We start from the raw sequence: 20,477 nt of genomic DNA on the forward strand, positions 1-20,477 counted from the left end.
TAAAATTATTATTAATAAAAAGATTTTAGGTTGTTACATATTTTGAATTTGAATGTCCCAATGTTAAAATTTTTTCATATTTCTACTCTTAAAGAGACACTTATATGAACTGAAGATACAGCTCATTAGTAGAACACTGTATCTCAAGAATGCATCAGGGCCTAGGTTCAATTCCTAGCAACACACACACACACAGAGGATGAAGAGGAGGATGGAAAGAGGAAAAGGAGGAAGGATGAAAAGAGAAGAAGAGTCTAGTGAACACCATGTGTGCACTGGGCTGAGTTACTCCTGGAGACTATGGTGGGGACTATGAACAAAAATGAAAATGTTTACAGTTATGGATGCCTTTAATTATTTTCTCCTTCATGTATGACCAAAAGAAAAATTATCATGTCCCCTCAATATAGTACAAACAATAAAAGTAAATTGATACATTAAAAAAAAAAATCAAGGAGGCAATGGTATTTCCATTTTTTTTGTTGTTGTTGTTGTTTTTGGTCTTTTTTGAGACAGGGTCTCCCTGTAGCCCCAGCTGTCCTGGAACTCACTATGTAGACCAGGCTGGCCTTGAACTCACAGAGATCGGCCTGCCTCTGCCTCCCGAGTGCTGGGATTAAAGGCATGCACCACCACGCCCAGCGGTATTTCCATTTTTATAATTTAAAAAACTTATGTACAGAAATTAACAAAATTTTAGACTTAAGGAAATAGATGATTAAGTTCTTTTAAGAAACCACCAATCTCTTCACAAAATGAATCTTTAGTACAATTGGCATAGCCAAAAATATGAATGCCCTTAGCTAGTTTATATAAATCCTAGTCTGAACAGTTCAAAATAAAACTGTATGGGCCCAGTAGGGTAGTATACACCTTTAATCCCATCACTCAGGAGGCAGCCTCTGGGAAATCCAGGCCAGTCTAGTCTTCATAGCGAGTTCCAGGCCAGCTGGGGCTATAGGGAGACCCTATCTCAAACAAACAGACAAACAAAACCCCAAAAGCCCAGTATACCTTTTAAAGCATCCTTATATATGGTGATGAATAGTCTGAAGATGTCCTTAGGAACTGTATCTTCATTTGGCAAACACAACAATAGAATAATAATCTCTGCCTGTCCCAAGCCATGCAATCCATTGGTTGAGAAGAACCAATATTTATCTGAAGAATCTTGAGCAATAAAAGCATACAATTGTAAATGTCAATTTGTATTAACCTAAGAAACTAAAATTTGTTTTTGCATAATGCACAATTTATCAAATTCTTTATTCTTTTAAAAAATTTCTTCAGAAAAACTTTGAATTGTTTAGGTTCATGTAAGAAAAGACAATTATTTTAGGAAGTCAAGTAATAACACTAAGTACCACTAAAGTAAAAGATGCACTAAAACACTAAAATTCTGGAATGCATAGTCTTAAGAATTATAATAATTTTGGAGAATGAAAAGTAGATAAATGCATTATTGAATAGTAAGGATTATTCATTATGGAGGACTATTTATTTCCTTACTTTTAAGTAGTTACATATCATTGACTTTAAAATTGTCATAGTTGGGTATAGTGGCCCAGCCGTTGAGATGCTGGTTTGAGGCCACAGGTTTGAAGCCAGCCATATCTACATAGTGAGTTCAAGGCTACATACTGTCTCAAAAAAAAAAAAAAAAAAAAAAAAAAACTGTCTTTATTGCTACTAACTCATGATTACTACTCATGCCATTTATCAAATGTCATTTATCAAATTTAAACTTATCTAAAACCTAGGACAGGTAGTCAGTAACAGTTATACACTAAGCATCAAAACATGCTTCAACTGGGCTGGGACTGAAGTTCAGAGATAGAATGCTTACCTCCCATGCATGCCCTACGTTGAATCCTGTGTTGAAAAACCAAAAACACCCCAACTAAGCTGAGCATGCCTCCAAGCCTAGCACTCAGGAGGCAGAAGCAGGAGGACCTCAAGTCTGAGGCCAATCCAAGCTACACTTAAAAAAAACTACAAAAGGTCATATTTGGAGAAAAAGAACATTCCAATGATGTTTATTTTTCACTACTGTCAGTCAAAATCTAACTTGAAGATATAATTACTTCAGACATCTTTTTCTGAAAAATAATCCAAGAAAAATGTCTACTTACAAAATACTAATCTGACATTCACAAGTAGATTAGCATTTAGAACAAATGTAACAGGAGGAAATCCTTCGCCTTCAAGAAGCAAAATGACCTGCTCATGAGATGGGCACTCCTGTACTACAGGAACTGAAACAGAAACACAGTCATTAGGATTGGTACCCTCTTAAATACACTTAAAATGAAAAAATGTGTAAACCTACCAACAGTCTGACCAAACTGAGAAACAAAAGCAAACATGTTTCATGAAATCAATTACTACCCCGTACTTTAGCTTTTTTCCACTAAATATAGTACTGTACTATAGTACTATACTACACATAGATTAGTTTAACAGCGTATTTATAAAAATTTAATACCTTCAAGGTTTTAAAACAAACACTTTTGTTGAAAGTGGTTTCTAGGCCCCGCAAGATGGCTTAATGGGTAAAAGCACTTGCTATAAAACCTGATGACCTGAGTTTGACCCCAAAATTCACAAAAGAATGAACTCACTCATGAAAGTCATCCTCACACCACATGCACACCATGGCACACACCTACACATACTCACAAACAAATAAAATAAAAAATATTTTAAAGTGGATTCTAGTTTGCCAGTCACTTCAATTCTACTTTCTGAAATTTTAAGTCTGTGAAAAAAATCTAAACTCACGTTTCATACGCTGCTTGCTGCCATATGTCTATTCAGTGACAAGTAGTGCCAACAAAAACAAAGCTTGATGATCAACCAGGACATATGCATGACATTTAAAAGACAGAACTGAATGTACTTTGGCTGCTATAGCTAAGCTCATGAAATGGTCCCTACAGGCAGCTCTGAGATTCTGTTTCATTCCTTCACATTAACTTGCAAAACCCCAAACAGTAGCATCTCCTATTTCAGGATGTAACATAACACTTGGGGTGATGAGCATCCAGGGAACTCTGAGGTAGGGCCTAGTCACAGTACCCCAGTCTGAAAAAGACCTCAGGGATCATCTGGCTTCTTTTACAAAGAAAATGGAGATTAAATAACATACTTGAAGTCATAACATAAAATAAGTAACATGATGATGACCTAAAATTCCTAGTTTTATCACTGAATTTAATGCTCTTTCTTTGAGACCGTTTTTTAATTTAAAATTTTTTTTAAAAGCTGGGTATGGTGACAGGCTTTTTATCTCAGCACTTAGGAGGCAGAGGCAAGCAGATCTGAGTTCTAGACCAGCCTGGTCCACATAGTGAGTTCCAGGCTAGCCAGTGCTGTATATTGAGACCCTGTCTCAAAAAACAAAAGTTAAAGCCCAAAATAATAGTAATATTTCTGATAGTCCATGAGTTTCTCTAATGTATTAGACTTTAACTCATTCTAAATTAGTGATTCATGTGATAAATGAACCATAAGAGTTCATAAATTATCAGCTCTGGTACATGTTATAACATGTCTAAATTCTTTAAAATACATTTCACATATTACAAACTAAATTCAAACATTCTTTTCAAAAAATTCATTATCCTCAGGCTGTATGTGGTAGCTCACTCCTATAACCCAGCACCCAGAAGGCATATAGATTTCTAGAGTTCAAGGCCACCCTGGTCTATATAACAAGTTCCATGCCAGCCACAGCTACATGGTGAGACTCTGTCTTGAAAAACCAAAACCAAACTTTTATTTTAAACTTTAAGTAAGTGCTACCTACCTGACCCCTCTTCCCCAGATGTAGCCAGAAGAGGAGGCAGAGTGACCTCATCATCAGGCAGAAGACTAAACTTATTGCACACACATTCGGCAATGCCACATAATAACCTATAGTCTGCGATAGTAGCAGCAGGTACACTGCTGTTAGCAAGGACACCAGTGGGACTAGATGGCTCCTCAATATCCACAAAAACATCATCTTCTAGTGTCAAGGGACCAGAAGTGGGTAAACCTTCAGTGTCTGTGCTCATAGGCAGTTTTTCCACAGATGCAACATGAGAAATAGGACTCCGAGTTATCTCATTTCTTGTAAAATCTCCTACTGCACTGTTTAGTTTTTCTGCTGTAGAATGGATAGGGTCCACTGTATTTACAATCTGTAAAATATGGAATAAAAAATTTCTTCACATTTTCTGTTCAACAGCAAAATGCTAACCTATATAACCAAACATAATATTTTAGTAAAAATAAAAGAAACCAAAATAGGCTCATAAATTCTTCTGAGGTTGAATTTCCCAAGAACTAGAAACCATTTTACTTCTTTAAGTTCAGGGTAGGTAGGGTTTAGCTTTACTGCATGCCTATATAGGTGCGAATGACTTTAGAGAAGAAAGAGGCGAGCAGAAAGGGAGTGGCTGGAAAGCAGAGTGGTAGATACATCCCCCAACAGCAGCCACCTAGGAAAGCTGCCATTCAAGTCATCTTCAATAAAGCACCTTTCTCTTTTAGCCTATCTAGAATAAATAAATGGTAATAATTCATGAACTCAGATGATATTTACTAGCCTGTTTAAAACTTTCATTTTAGGCTGGGTGTGGTTGGGCATGCCTTTAAGACTACCACTCAGGATGCAGAAGCAGGCAGATCTTTGAGATTCAGGTCAGCCTGGTCTACACAGTGAGTTCAGGCTCACTGGGGCTACAGGGAGACCCTGCCTCAAAAAAAAAAAAAGAACAAAAGTAAATAAAACTTGCATTTTGTTGAAATACTGGTTAAGAGAAGGTGCTAGCTAAGGAATATATACATCTTTGGTAAATATACCTCTCTATAAAAACTAGCTCAAGATCTTTTACTTACAGATGGCATATATTACATACTATTTAAACCTAGCAAAGTTGTGTAAATGCAAGCATAAATACCACCAAAAATACTTTCTTGAATGTATAGAAACAAATCAATTCTAGTCTAAATTAAATTACTAAATCTCACTTACATTTCCCTATACCACTGGTTCTCAAAATGTGCAAGAATCACTGAGGTCTGCAAAATCCTTTCAGGGAGTCAATGACAGGCTGGGATTTCCTTCATAAAATTAACAAGCATATCACATTACATTGTAGGTGGAGGCAGATGTGACAATCTGCCTTCTCTTAAGTCAGATTATTAAAGAAATTTGAAAAAATGTAAAACGATACCACTCTTTACTAAACTGCCTTGGTTTTTAAAATATTTTTCTTAAAAATATTGTTTCTTTTGGTATAGTAGGTTTATTATTTTTAATATAGCAAAGCAAGTCACTTAATTCTTTGGTTTCCCAGTTCATACAAAAGTTATGTTTATACTACACTGTACTCTATTAAGTGTTCAACAGCATTATATCTAAAGAAAAGTTCATATTTTAATTTAAAATATTTTATTGTTTAAAATGCTAATGACCATGTGGAAAAAATGAGGCGTACAGACTTGTTCCATGGACAACTGTCACAATCTTGTAAGTGATGCAGTATCTGTAGAGTGCAATAAAGGAAGCACAATAAAATAGGTACACACATTTCTTTCTTTAGGAAAATTCAAAACACTCTAAAGATAAGCGCACTAATAGCTACACGAGGAATTATTTATTTTTAAAAACTGATTTAATGTGAGTTATTTACATTCCTTACCATGGGTATATCAGGTAAGACAGGACTAAACTCGTCGGAACATCTTTTACTTCCAGATGATAATTTGGTTGTATCTGCAACTTCACCATTAGGCAATATGCCATCAGCAAACCATACTCTCTTCTGTTCTTTGGAGCACAGTCCTAAAATTGAAAAGGCACATTATTTTAATTTGGCAATACTGCAATGATACAATACCAAACAGGTCAGTTAATGATTTCAAAAGCTTTTTGCCATGCACTAGAGCAAGTGCTATAATCTCATAGCTGCAGAGACCTAGGAAAATGGCTTTTCATAATTTATGTATCCCGAGCAGAGCTCATTTCTATCTAACTCATACCAAGATGGAGTACTAGAATAGCTGTAGCCAAGGGGCCACATACTCTGAAAAGGCATGCACAGTGAGATAAATCATTGAAGCTAAGATTGTGAGTGTGTGTAGTACGTTAACAAAATACCCAAGAAAACTGATTACAGGGAATTGGAGGGAGTCTTTTTGAGTCAGGGTCTCCCTGTAGCCCCAGATGGCCTGGAACTCACTGTAGTTTTTTTTTTGTTGTTGTTGTTGTTTTTTGGTCTTTTTTGAGCCAGGGTCTCCCTGTAGCTCCAGCTGCCTGGAACTGACTCTGTAGACCAGGCTGACCTCGAACTCACAAAGGATCCACCTGCCTCTGCCTCCCAAGTGCTGGGATTAAAGGCATGCACCACCACTCCCGCCACCACGCCCAGCTGGAATTCACTATGTAGACCAGGCTGGCTCAATCTTACTGAGATCCGCCTGTCTCTGCCTCCCAAGTGCTAGGTTTAAAGGCATGCACCATCAAGCCCAGTTCAAGGTAAAATTTTATTGACTTGTAGGTTCATTCAAAGGTTGTTTAGGCCCATTTCCACAGGCCTGTGTGATAAGGTCTTACACCGTGGTGGGAAAGATGTAGTAGAGCAAAAGCTTCTTACCATGGTGGCCCAAAAGCAAAGAAAGGCACAAATTAAGAACAGGACAAAACATCCTTTCCAGGGCACACTCCCAGAAACTGAGCCCCCCGCCCAGCTAGGCCCCACCTTCTAGTTCCCACCACCTCCAAATAAAGCTTTCAGACTATGACCCTATCACTAGATTAACCCATTGATTAGCTCGGAACCTCACTGCATCACTTCCCTAAAGCCCCACTTCTGAACCATACATTGGGGGCCCAAACCTTCAACAAAGGAACCTTTTAGGGGACACTTCAGACCCAAACTTGAACAAGCAGTGACTGAATAAAATGTAAGGCCTAAGTAAGGCACAGAGCTGAAAAACAGAGATCAAAGCATAACAGATAAGCAAAGGAAAACATACCAAGAACAGTAAAAGAAAAAAAAGTGTGAAAAAAAGGAAACCCGATCATTTATGTTTTCAAGAGGTCCTTTCTTATGTTCACATAAGGTGTCAAGAAATGTATTAACTCAACTGTGAACCTAAAAATTTTATAGCTACTTTTGAAAGAGATGTATCTTTGCTCTAGAGATTGTTATTGAGTATGTTAAAGCTGTAATGAAATGCTTCTTCTTAAAAAAACAACAACCAAAAAAAAAAACCAACAACAAAAAAAAGAGTAACATATTTAGTTCTTATAATCTGGGCCATAAATCTTATTAATACTTATTACTATTTTCTCTCAAATTTGCAGGAAATTACTAAAAGAAGTATTTGTTCCCTTTGTTAGAATGTATCTAGATAGGAAGGTTAACAGAATTGGTTAACAGAATTTATGTCAGATGATTTTAGAACAATACAAAAACACAAGAGGCTTCAAATCTACTTTCTAGAACAAAATGCAGATAACACTGAAGAGATCAGAATTATGCACATATGTATTTGCAACATAAATGGATATATCGAACAAGGTATCTTTCTTACATTTACACTATTTTGATAATAATTTAGGTTGTCAATATAAGAACATACAAATCATTTTAGACACAAATTTATTATCTTTATTCTTATAACACAAAACTTCATTATGCTGAATCTCAGTTCAGATACAATTATAAATCAAAAAACAGCTACTTAATTGTAAACTAACCCCCCAAACTGTCAATAAATCAAATGTCTTTAACTGATATTTACAGACATTTTCTAACATGTCTCAGTCTTTGTTTCAAAAAAAAAACACTGGCCTTATTTGAGATCGAAATGACCCTAAGCTAAAAAACAACAGATGATTCAAAGGTTTAAAAATAGATTTTATTCTGTGAGTTCAAGGCCACTCTGGTCTACACAGTGAGTTCCAAGCCAGCTGGGGCTATAGGGAGGCCTTGTCTCAAAAAGACCAAACAAACAAACAAAAACGATAACAACAACAAAAAAAATAGATTTTATGGCTGTCTGTAATAGTCCAGGAGTTTGAGAGCAGTTTGAGTTTCAAAAATCAAAGAAAGGAAGAAAGAAAGGAGGGACAAAAAGATGAATGGGAGGGAGGGAGGGAGTGATGGATGGATGGATAGATGGATGGATGCTCATTGTGGTAAAATATACAAAGATAAGTTTTTAAAGAAAAGGTTATTTACCTGTTATCTCTAGAACCCAAGCTCCCCACTTTAAACCATTTTCCTTAATGCTAGGCTGGAAGTCTGGAAAGTATAAATCCTGGCTATCTTAGCCTGCTAACTGGCTATGGTAAGGCTATGCCAGCAGCACACATTGGTGGGACTGGGAGACCGAGGTGGAAAAGAGAAAGGGCTCTTTCTGCCCGCCCTCCTACTAGGATCCTTGTAGCTGTAGTACTACCAGCTATGCTGCATGTTCCATGACTTTCAGTACTCCTGGAACTCAGTCACCTGAGCACCAACTCTAACAGACTCCTTGATGCTTCCAGCATTTTCCATGCGGCATTTCCCCAAACAAAAAGAGAGCTTCAATTATGTGGATCTTTAACCCCCAACTCCCAGTACCCCTTTCTGAGTATGAACAATGCTGCCTTCTCCCCTTTTATCTCCTTTCATCCCCTTAGTTCTAGTGACAGTAGTTACTCCTGCACTTATTAATCTGAGACTCTTGAACATGTTTCTAGTCTAAAATACATATGTAACCAATTCCCTCTATTAAAGTCCTCCTGATACTGGAGGACTCCTGATACTTGGATCTCTATCTATCTAGATCTGGACTATACTAGATCATTTTTTTCATACTAGATCATTTTTATTTAAATAATTTATCTTTAGTCTGAAACACAGCAGTTTCTTGTTATTACCTTCAACATTTGGTTGTTTCAGTGCAGAAACTGGCAAAGCTGTAGGTGAAGACATACTGGATGTTTGGGTCTCCTGAAGTGGCTGGACAGTGGTGGATTCATTAGAATGATTAGACTTAAGACAAGAACCACTTGGACTCATCATCCTTTCAAATGCCTGAGCTATAAAGGGGAAAGAATAGTATTAAAAACTCAGATGTTTTTGAACTTCAAATAAGTTATAATAAATATTTGATCTTTCAAGTTGTAAGGAGAAAGAAATAACCAGTAGGAAAAAAGTTGCATTTGGCAAAGATAAAATGTCTGAGTGACCAGCACAGGCAGGCTCCTTCCTTCAGTTGGCTACACTCTACTTTGATAAGCTATCAATGAGTTATTTAGATATTGTATTTGTGTGCTTGATATCTATTACAGAAAACATTTTTATGTAGTCTAAGTGTCTGTGTTTTTGCCCTTATATTAATCCTCAGTTTAAATTCTTTAATGGCTTTCTAAATGAAGTAAAATTTGTTGTTACCACTAACAAGATCTGTAGGACCTACATCCCTAGTTCTTCCATCTTTCCAGTTACTTGTCTGACCTCATCTTGGTATAGTCCCACTCAGGCACTATCATCCAGCAATCTACACCTCCTTGTTCTTCAGGGAAAGCAAGTACTTTTCGAGCTTCAGGTGTTTGTTCTTACTATTCTTTCTGCCCAGAATGCTCTTTCCATAGGTGCTCACACAGACCTACACTATTTCCTTCAAGTCCCTATTCTTATATTATTAAAAAGCATTATTATTAACAGCTCATAAAAATACTTCCTTTGCCACCAATCTGTTTCTTTCTCGCTTACATTTATATTTTCCATTTAGTGTATTCTTACCATCTGATATCTTCCCTGTTTACTTTACATTCATCCCCACATTCATAACATTCATAAACTCCATGACAACAGGACACCTATTTTGTTCTCAGCTAGATCTCCAGAACACACAATAGTGCCTGGATATTGTTAAATAATGTTTCAATTAAAAAAAAAAAAAAACTACAGGAATAGCACTGCCAACTATATCATCAGCATTTCTCCAAACTGATCTACTATAAATGTTGTCATGCTAAAATTATCTTCCTTAAAGCGCCACTGAATGGTAACAAGCTAGGAAAATAGCTTCTACTAACTAAGTAAAATCCACATACATCTTTACATTCTGGATTCCAAATCTACCTAATAGCACATGCTGCCAAAACTCATACAATCTCGGTCCAACTTTTCCACTGTCCACAATCTTTTCTTCCATTTCTTTATCAATTCATCTCACAATCCTTGACAAAATCCTTTCTTTTATTTGATAACACTGTTTAAATGATTGCTCGCATCATTTTCTACCCTACACTTGACATTAAGATCATTTTTATTGTTTTCTTATATAAATTAATCAATAATAGCTCCATAAATAAAGCTATGTAAGATATAGAAACTCACTCCACCATGTCTTTTGTGGTACTGTGGGAATCAAACTCATGGCCTTGCACATGCTAGGCCAGCACTCTCACTGAGCTGTATTTCCATTTCTAAACATCTCAGTATCCTATTCAGTCTCTTTAATAATTATACCTTCATCTCTCTTGGACTTTAATAGCCTGACCTGTCAATTCAAATCCTCTCTCTTTTTTTTTTTTTTTGCTAAGTGGAAGAGATAAATACGTGGGAGAGTATTCTAAGATTTAAATTCAGTAAACCGCTTGGGCTAATCGGACCAGAAGTTGTCTTACAGGCTACTGAAACAGATTAAAAGGTTTATATTCTATTATCTTCCAGAGTACAAGTCAATGGCAGGGAGTAGAACAGCTTACCTCAGGCTAACAGACTCACATCAGAGCTTTTTGGAGAATGGCTGAAAAAATTTATCTTCATTCAAAAGAGAGAAACAAATTATTATCAGGCATTTATTCTCCTGTCCAATAGGAGCTAGTGCACAGGCCTGGTCAAAAAAGGCCCAAGTAATTTTTGTTGGGAATTAAATGGTCAACAAATCTTTGAAAATGCAAGAACTCAAAACAAACATGTATTTATGTATTTAGGTGTAAAAAACACAAGATAACACACACACAAAATAAATAAATAAATAAATAAATAAATAAATAAATAAATAAACAAACCCCTGTGGGAACTCGAAGACCACCAAGACTATTGCTGAAAAATGGAAGCTAGCTAGAGAGCCAGAGATACAATGGGAAGCACACACATGTAACATTCTAAAACAGAAGGAAAAAAAGGTGAGACAAAAATATGCGCACAGCATAGCAGTCCTATTGAGTTTATAAAATCATACATATTATCTTTTATCCTCATTTTAGGTCATTTTCTAAAGAAAACTACTATCTTGCCTTATGGCATTAACGTATAATACTGAGTATCAGCATAGTAGATATTTTATAAATTCTTCAATTAAGATAATGAAGATGACAATGACGACAAAACAGAAGGCAGATGAAATGTAGCACTTAGGGACTTGGTACCTGTTAAAAGGTAACGAACTGCCACTCCAGAAACTGAATGCTTCCTTTCCAGACTGGTAGTGTTAATTGTGAGAGTGGAACAAAAAGAGAAACCAAGCCTTGGGATGTCCCACCTAAGCCAGATAAGTCAACACTAGGTCCTCGCCTTAAGAAAATAAAGAAGTTTATCTTTGTCACAATCCAGTTGTTCTAAACATATATTCATTTAGTGGAAGAAAATATGTCAGGTTAATACTCACCTTTATTAATAGTCTCATAGCAGACTACACATACTCTTGCTTCCTTTTCTAGATACTGAAGTTTACATTTCCTGTTACAACAGACACCACAAAATACCTATAAAGAATAAAGTACTAAATTTGTTTTTGTCTCAAGCATATATAAACTTACTAGAGGCAAGAGGAAATCTAAAACTTAATTAGCCAAAACTTATTTTATCATTTTTCTTTTTTAAAAAATATTTTATTTTTATTTTATGTGTATGAGTATACTTCCTGTATGTGTATAAGTGCACCCGTGTCATGCAATGCCCATGGAAGTCAGAAGGTGGTGTTGGATTCCCCTGCAACTGGAGTTACAGGCAGTTGTTAGCCACCATGTGGGTGCTAGGAATCAAACCCGGGTCCTCTGTAAAAGCAGTTGGTGTTCTTAACTGCCGAGCCATCTCTCCAGCCCCATAATTTTATTATCATCTTTCTAATCACCGGAGTCAGAAGTAGAATTTTTTAATGATCTTTAATTTAAATGAGTGTGGTAGTTAATCTTGATTGTCAACCTGAAAGGACTAAGAGATGCCTAGCACCTCTGCTTCTGTCTGTTACAGTGTTTCAGACAGGACTGACATGTGGAAGATATCTGAATTTGAACAGCACCATCCAATAGGCTGGAGGCCTGACTAGAATAAAAGGAGAAAAAAACAGCCAATGAGGATAAGCTACATTCCTCCTAAACAAGTGTGCTTCCTGCTGCTGCTACAACACACTCTGGCTTCTTCAGCCTTCTAAGGCAGACCCATGTGCTCCAAGGAGTACTCCAAGCCTTCAGTATCAAACAGGACTGCATGACTGGTTCACCACCACAACTACCACCTTGCTTTGAGACTTCCATCTTTTTGGACTAAGAGGCTAGCAGGCTGTCTGCCTTTCCAACTTGTGGACAGACACTGTTGGACTAATCACCTTCCTACCATCCAATCCAATAAATCACCTTTATAATTTTATATATATATATAATTATAAAGTTGATACATATACACACATTTATACACACATATATGTAGTTTATTTTGTTTTTCTAGATAATTCTGACTAATACAATGAGGATTTTGTAATTTATAACCATATCCTTGATAAGGAAAAATTTTGAGTCAATTAGTTAATTGTAAGGCAATAAAAATATTCTTCAATAAATGTCAATCATTTAAAAAGTTTTCTGTAGCAACTAGACATGTAACTCAGTGGTAAAGAGCTTGCCTACCATGTACAAAGTCTTAGCTTTCATAAACAGAACACTATTTTGCTATGTATGATATGAAACCAATGTACTATTGAAAAGTGCTGAATAAAAAGTAGAACAATTAAAAAATATTTATTATTTTTATTTTATGTGTATGAGTGTATTGCCTACATGTGAGTGCACCTGTGTCATGAAGTGTCACGGAGGTCAGGAGAGGGCTTTGGATTCCCCTGGAACTGGAGTTAAGGACAGTTCGTAGCCGCCATGTGGGTGCTGGGAATCGAATCTGGGTCCTCTGCAAGAGCAGTCAATCCTCTTAACTGCTGAGCCATCTCTCTAGCCCCATAAAAAGTAGAGCAATTTTTAAAAAGAAAATTTCCGGGGCTGGAGAGATGACTCAGCAGTTAAGAGCACTGACTACTCTTGCAGAGGACCCAGGTTCGATTCCCAGCACCCACATGGTGGCTACTAACCATCTTTAACTCCAGTTCCAGGGGAATCTGATTCCCTTTTCTGACCTCCGTGGCATTGCATGACATGGGTGCACTCACATACATGCAGGCAATACACTCATACACATAAAAATAATAAATAAAATATTTTTAAAAATAAATAAAAGACAATTTCCTTAGAGTTTATAGGCAGCATCTTTATCATACAAGTAGGCCACTAAGAACACAAACCAGGTCAGGCATGGTTCTCGTGTAAGCCAACTGGCTTTCCAGCATTTAGGAAATGAGGGCAGCAATGAGGAATCTGGTTGCAGAGTGCTTTTAAAATTAAATATTCAAAGACAGAGGGGAATATATGATTTATCAATATTAGAGAGCATAAACACTTAGATTGGAGAAGTAACTCAGAGATGAGAGTTTGCCTAATATATGTGAGGCCCTGGGTTCAATCCTCAGCACTACAAAAGAGTAAGAAGCAAAGATTTATATGACTTACTTTCCCACATGCTCGGCAGTGGTGTCGCCTTTTGGTAAAAGTGAATTTGACTTGGCAGTTCGTACAGTTTGGAGCTTCTGAATCAGGAACCCAAGTAGGTTGTTTCTGGCCCAAAGCCAAGCCTTCTTTGCAAATGTTTTCAGGCAGAGAATCCTTGTTTGCAGTTACAAAACTGGATCCACCTTCACAGTTACTTTCTATATCAATGTAATTAGAGTTGAAGCTAACCTGAGGGTCAGCTGTACAATCTGCAGTACAAGTGGATGTAGCAATGCTATCTGCTGTGCTTGGTTCATCTTCTGGCATATTTGGAACATCTGGCTTACTCAGTTCCTTCGGACTCTTTGTTCTTGATGGAAGGCTAAGCAACTGCTTAGGTCTAGCCCCTCCAACAGGAACAGATTGGCTGTTAATATTGGAGATTGGCAATTCATTCATCATCTCAGACATACTGTTAGGTAACCCTTGCTCAGTTAGAACTGTGCTTTTTCCCCCTAAAGAAAGGCTACCATTTTCTATTCTATTTTCTTTATCAACTGTTTCACAAATCACAACACCATCACTTTCCCCAATAGCTCCTGCTTCAGCATTGAAGTATAGATCATTTATGTTTTCATCATTAAATCCTTTCACATCTATCTCATTCATGTGAGGCTTTGAATCAATTATATTTTCTCCAAAAGATTGTGTGTTAGGGGTCTGAAGATACTGTTCTGTCAGAAAAGCATCAAGTTCGGCATCACTAATCAGTGTGCTGCTTTTAATGCTTTCATCAATATTAAAGTAATCTAACTCTTGTCCATCCATATCACTGCTTGCAAAAGTGAAGCCTTCACAATGATCAGGAGACTCTGGGGCACTAGCCCCAGAGAGTGCCATTTGAGACTCTGCAGCCACAGAACTGGTGTTATCAAGATCCTCCAAAGGGTCGCCTCTGTTTACCACCTGCTCAGGGTAAGCCTTTCCATGCCCTTTCTTGTCATTTACTGGCAGAAGAAATAAGGTTTTACACTTTTTCCTTTTCAAAAGGTCATACTCCCCGAGGGACTCCCCATCTAAAATAGCACTCTTCCGTATTTCTTCGTGTATAGTCATTGCATCTTCTTTATGATCTTCAGGTTCACCATGAGGTAAAAAATCACCATGTGCATTACTGTCAATTAATGATCCACACAAAGATCCAGACAATGGAACACAGGACAATGGAGAGGGTACACCTTCACTTGAAACATGTAAAGATGAAGAGGAAACCTGTTCTACATCATTAGTATCTTTAAGGTCTAAATTTACTGTGTCTTCTTTTATAGATTGTTTCATTAATACAGCAGTTCTATTTTCCTGGAAGGAAAAGTCAGGTAATTTGAAATTTTCATCTCTTGAACTTGAGTCACTTAGGCATATACCTTCATTTTCTGGAATACTGCAAGGCAAAGCAACTGTGCTACCTTCTTCTAAACACTTTGTATCTGTGGCTGCCATCTCTACTTTCTCTTCTGTCAAACAGCCATCGTCTTTTAACGATTCACACGGCAGGCTCTTGTGTTGTGGGTTGTCTTTGGCTTCAGATATTTCAGAATTTTGTTCAGTCAAAGAAGATGACATGTCAAAATCAACAACTGTCTCTAACTCATTGGAGATCTTTTGATTCTTTACATTTTCTGTGCCACAGTATTTACAAGAATCTGAAAGTGCTGCATCTACTTCTATACCCAATTTTTTGATTCCACTAATTTCTCTGCTTTGGAACTCAGCTTTCACATCATTCTGTTCTCGTACAGTATCACTGCCTTGGTCTATTGAAGAAACACAGAGAGCATGTGAAACTGAAGACAGATCCAACCCAGTCAAAGAATCTGAAACTGAGGATGAATCCAATGCAATCAAAGAATCTGCACTAGACTTGAAGTCATCTGGCAATAATTTTTTAATGTCTTCCTCACTATTAGTTGCATGAACTAAGTTACCCATGTCGCTTATCAGGTCACAGACCGGTTTACTACATTGTCTCATACATGAAGGCTGGATCTCATCTGAAGTACTAGCATCCACGGAAGAAAGGAGATCAAGTCCTGTCACGTTTTTTTCACTTTGTCTAGAAGTTAATCCCTCATGCATTTTTTCATTGAGAAAGCCCTCATTTGTTTCACAGCATGTCTCTGGTGATGGAGAGCTACTAACACATCTCTGGTCCTTTGATAGCAGTAAAGTTAGCTGTGAGGAAGCCAACTCTGAAGAAACTGAGCAGTGGTTAGAAGCATATGCATTCTGAGCACCTTGGAGATAATCTTGTTCATCTAGTGAAAAACAGAAACACAAGCTACTCAGGAAATGCAAATCAAATAAAAATTCTAAAAATACTATGCTTTCTAAAACTTCTGAATAAACTTTTATTTGGCTTTCAAGTATTTTCTAGCTTTTACTTTTTAATATAGCTGTTACAGAGTGATAGGACCCCTACTCAGTAATTCAGTTGCACTATAAAAAAAACAAACCAAGAAAATGTTGAGAAACAATCTTTAACTACTTTGTTCTGCCCTCTAGTTTTCTAACTCCATTCTGAGGTAAACACTATCTCTTACTGTAACGACAATTCAACTTGTATAACTCTTTCAAGTTGTTTTAAGCTCGCATAGAACATTTTTCTTGTAGCTAAATCTGCAGCTACAAACTTAACTTCTATATCTGGCTATTGATCCTACAGGTATAAGAATAAAACAATATGTTATAATGAAACAACTCAGGTTTTAGAAAAGGTAACAAAGTGATGAAAACAGAAATCAAATTTTGCTAAGGGTACTCCGTTCCTGAGATAATTGAATTACAGACATTTTAAAATTCCAAGAGTGGCAAAGTGGAAAACCAACAAACCTGGGTTCTGCTCAAAATCATCAAGAAGCTTGTCCAAGTCACTGACAGCTGCTTTAAAATAACTGTCCATTCTACCTGTAGACTTATTCAGAATTTAATTCTTGTATGTCTAGAAAATAAAAGCATATTATATTTAATTCTCTACCATATAAAAACAATGTCATCTGTGCTGGATAACTTTAGTGTCAACTTGACACACCTGGGTTGAGGGAGCCTCAATTGGGGAATTACCTCTATTGGACTGGCCTGTGGCCATGTCTCAGGGGCCTCTTCTTAATGAGTGATGTGGGAGGGCCCAGCCCACTGTGGGTGGTGCCACCCCTGGGCAGGTGGGCCTGTGTTGCATAAGAAAGCAGGCTGAGCAGGGGCCAGGGGAGCAAGCCAATAAGCAGCATTCCTCCATGGCCTATGCTCCAGCTCCTGCCTCCAGGTTCCTGCCCTGAGTTCCTACCTTGGGCCCCCTGATGAACTGTGACCAGGGAGATGTGAGATAAATAAACCCTTTCCTCCCCAAGTTGGTAGTGGTCAGAGTGTTTTGTCACAGTAATGAAGAACAAACTAGGACACCATCTATCCCATGTCAATAAACAGGAAATGGAAACAAAAATCAAATTAAACAGTACTTTTTTGAAGATTCCATGTTCATGGAGAAAAGTGGTCTTGACATAAAAATGACATGAAAGCCAACTTTTACAACATAACATTTGTACACAAAAGCTATAATGAATTTTTTGTTTGTGGCTGTTGTGTATGTGGTGGATGCACATACTGTGTGAGTACACACATATGTGAAGGCCAGAAGAAGACTTCTATCGCTCTCTGTCTTACTTCCTTGCAGTAGGCTCTCACTGAACTGGAAGCCCAGAGCTCCCAGGATCCACCTATCTCCCCACTAATGCTGGGGTTATAGGCACACAAAGCCACACCTGGCTTTTCCCATTTAAACTCAGGTCCTCATGCTTGCATAGAAAGCACTCTTATTCACTAAGCCATCTCTCTAGCCCAGTTATTATGAATTTTAAAACACTTATTCACAGGCCAAAGAATAAAATGAAAAGCTAAAAATACTTTAAAAGTATTTTTATACATAATATAAAATATATTACATACATACAAAAATAATGCATGGGAAACAAAAGCTAGTTCTGTGAAAAGATGAGGCAGAAACTCTATCAAAAAAGTTTGAGGCACTTTGCAGTGATCTATCAATTACTGGCTTAAATGGGACAACTGAACATCACAATAAAGGACTGAAAAGAAATCAAATAAATATTAGAAACCAAGAGATCATATTAAGATCAAACTTTTAAAAACAACTGCTTATTTGCAGGAAATTGAACATCAATGACATTAACATAAAAAACAAAGCACCCCACCCACAGGAGCGTTGCTAGGGCACTATCACTCTGATAAAGAAAAGGAGCCACGAGTTAGTCCTGCCATTTATTTACAAAATATACTTTAGGATAATAAAATAGTTGCCATGGGAAAGTTTTTAAAGAATTCCTGTTAATAAGTGATTTAAACTTTTTTGAAAAAAAAAATCTTTTAAGGGGCTCAGCAGTTAAAGAATACACGCTGTTCTTGCAGGACTCAGGTTCAGTTACCAGCACCCACATCAAGCAGCTCACAACAACCTATATTTGCAGTTCCAGGGGATCAAATGCCCTCTGGCTTCTGCCAGCACCTGCATTCACATGATGCACATAAACTCATGCAGGCACATATACATACATATTATTTTTTTAAAAAGGCTCTAAAAATCTTTTCTTCATAGTCGTTAATGCAATAAATGAACTAAGCAATTGCTACCAATGAATGTCAAGACTGTTAGAAGAAAAGTTTATGGGGAGCATCATAATGTTGGGGTCAGGTCAGTTCATCTCAATCCAGTGATCAATTTCACCATCAATAATATGGAAGAACACCACCACATAGAACATACTTGTGCATACAAAACTGAGCCTGAATTGAATCAAACTTTTAAAAACAACTGCTTATTTGCAGGAAATTGAAGCATACAAAGACAAGTTAAATGGTATAAAAAGAAAGCTATCTAAACTAGTCTGGGCAGAACACTGTGGCAATGTCTTCGAAGCTGTCTATGGTGAACAACTAGTTTGGTTTTGTTGCTGTTTCTTTGTTTCCTTGAAACACGGTCTCATTGTGTAGCTCAGGCTGGTCTGGAACTCATTATGTAGAACAGGCTGGCCTTGAATTCACAGAGACATGCCAGTCTCTGCTTCCCAAGTGCTGGGACTAAAGGTGTGTGCCACCATGCCTGGCTGAATGACTAGCTTTTAAAAGCACATCTAAACTGTTGCCAAATGTTAATTTGTAAAGCAATACAAATTGTGTAACAATAAATACAAAAAAATATATACATAACAAAACACAATAAAATGTTGTTTGGGGTGGAGAATGAACAGGAGTAAGATTAAGAGGGCTTTTCAAGAACCTACTGATTCAATTATGATTGAGTACCATGAACTAAAGATCCAAGTGGTCCAGAAGTGGGGAGCACAATGTGTTAAATATGAGTTTAAAAGATCAGAAAAACTTAAAAGAGAACTGAATGCACTAGAAGACCTATGAGAAGAGAATACCTAAAAAGCCCAGAGAAAAGAAGAAATGAACGTGAACATGGACTCCAAAGATCAGACAATGGGATGGAAATGGAGTTCCACAAGGAGAGAGCAAAGAAAAACTTCATTTGAAGGAATAGCCAGGATTTTTTCCACAATTCATGAAAAACTCAACAGATAAAGGTAATATATCACAATATAAAGAGAAAGTCACATTTTTTTAGACACATTAGAGTGAAACAACTAAACTCCAAAGATGGAGCCAGAAAGAAAAGGTTATTTTCAAAGGAACAATAAGTCTGGCAACAGGTATACTTCAGAAGTATTCTCAATAACAATGGGATTATTTCCTAATTCAATAAAGCCTACTAATTCTTTTGATTCCATTGCCAAATATGCTATTAAACTATGCATACAGAAGTGTACACAAAACACAACAATTATTAAGCCAATTAAAGGAATCTGGAGGAGAGACAATGTGAAAACAAGAAAATGTCTAAGCACATTCTGAGAGAAAGAAGCATCTATGGAACTATGAAACAGGAATAGAAAACCACAAATAAGGAACACATGGTGAAGAAAAGCTGATCATGAAAATCAGCAGCAGAAATCTTAAAACTCAAGAAGCTTGAGAGATGCAGTAAACACAGTGCTTTCATTAGGAACACTAACAGCATTAAACATATATATTAAAAAGAAGCAAAACCTGAAATAGTTTAAGCTTCCAATTTGGGAGACTATAAAAAAATTATCCTAGGGGCGGGCAGGGCCCGCAGGCAGTGCTCAGCTACCCTCCAGAAAAAAAAAATATTAAAAAAAAAAAAATCCTAAAATAGATGTATCAGATAAAAATTAAAGGGAAAAAAAATCAGTGAAAATTAAAAACAGGAAAACAAACCAAAATTTTCTTCTTAGGAAAGATGAAGGGCTGGTGATACCCTTCAGTGGTAAAGCACTTGCCTGGCACATGCAAGGCCCAGGCTCAATTTCTAGTCTCTCTCTCTCTCTCTCTCTCTCTCTCTCTCTCTCTCTCTAACCCTGATCTTGAATAGTCTAGTTATCTGAAAAACAATGTCTAATGAACAAAGAATTTTAAGGTGTATGTGGTGGTGCGTGTATGAATCCCAGTATTTGGGAGATAAGAGGCAGGAGGATCAGGAATTCAAGGTCATCCTCTACAACACAGTAAGTTTGAG

General features: G+C 37.0%; 1 protein-coding gene across 3 annotated transcripts in view; it reads right to left on the minus strand.

The window, feature by feature from the left end:
- The window catches only part of Zfyve16 (zinc finger FYVE-type containing 16), a 57,129-nt gene that overhangs the window by 26,774 nt on the left and 9,878 nt on the right, over positions 1–20,477 (minus strand). For all 3 annotated transcript variants that reach the window (XM_029556204.1, XM_008853322.3, XM_029556203.1), the window contains 8 exons: positions 16,697–16,805; positions 13,829–16,122; positions 11,665–11,761; positions 8,921–9,082; positions 5,691–5,833; positions 3,809–4,184; positions 2,133–2,255; positions 1,015–1,170 (listed from right to left, as the gene is read on the minus strand). In XM_029556204.1, coding sequence (XP_029412064.1) covers positions 1,015–1,170; positions 2,133–2,255; positions 3,809–4,184; positions 5,691–5,833; positions 8,921–9,082; positions 11,665–11,761; positions 13,829–16,122; positions 16,697–16,766 — 3,421 coding nt within the window. In that variant the 5' untranslated portion in view covers positions 16,767–16,805. The remainder of the gene's footprint in view (positions 1–1,014; positions 1,171–2,132; positions 2,256–3,808; positions 4,185–5,690; positions 5,834–8,920; positions 9,083–11,664; positions 11,762–13,828; positions 16,123–16,696; positions 16,806–20,477) is intronic.

The sequence above is a fragment of the Nannospalax galili genome, unplaced genomic scaffold (assembly GCF_000622305.1).
Source record: "Nannospalax galili isolate Female #2095 unplaced genomic scaffold, S.galili_v1.0 scaffold45, whole genome shotgun sequence".
Lineage (NCBI taxonomy): Eukaryota > Metazoa > Chordata > Mammalia > Rodentia > Spalacidae > Nannospalax > Nannospalax galili.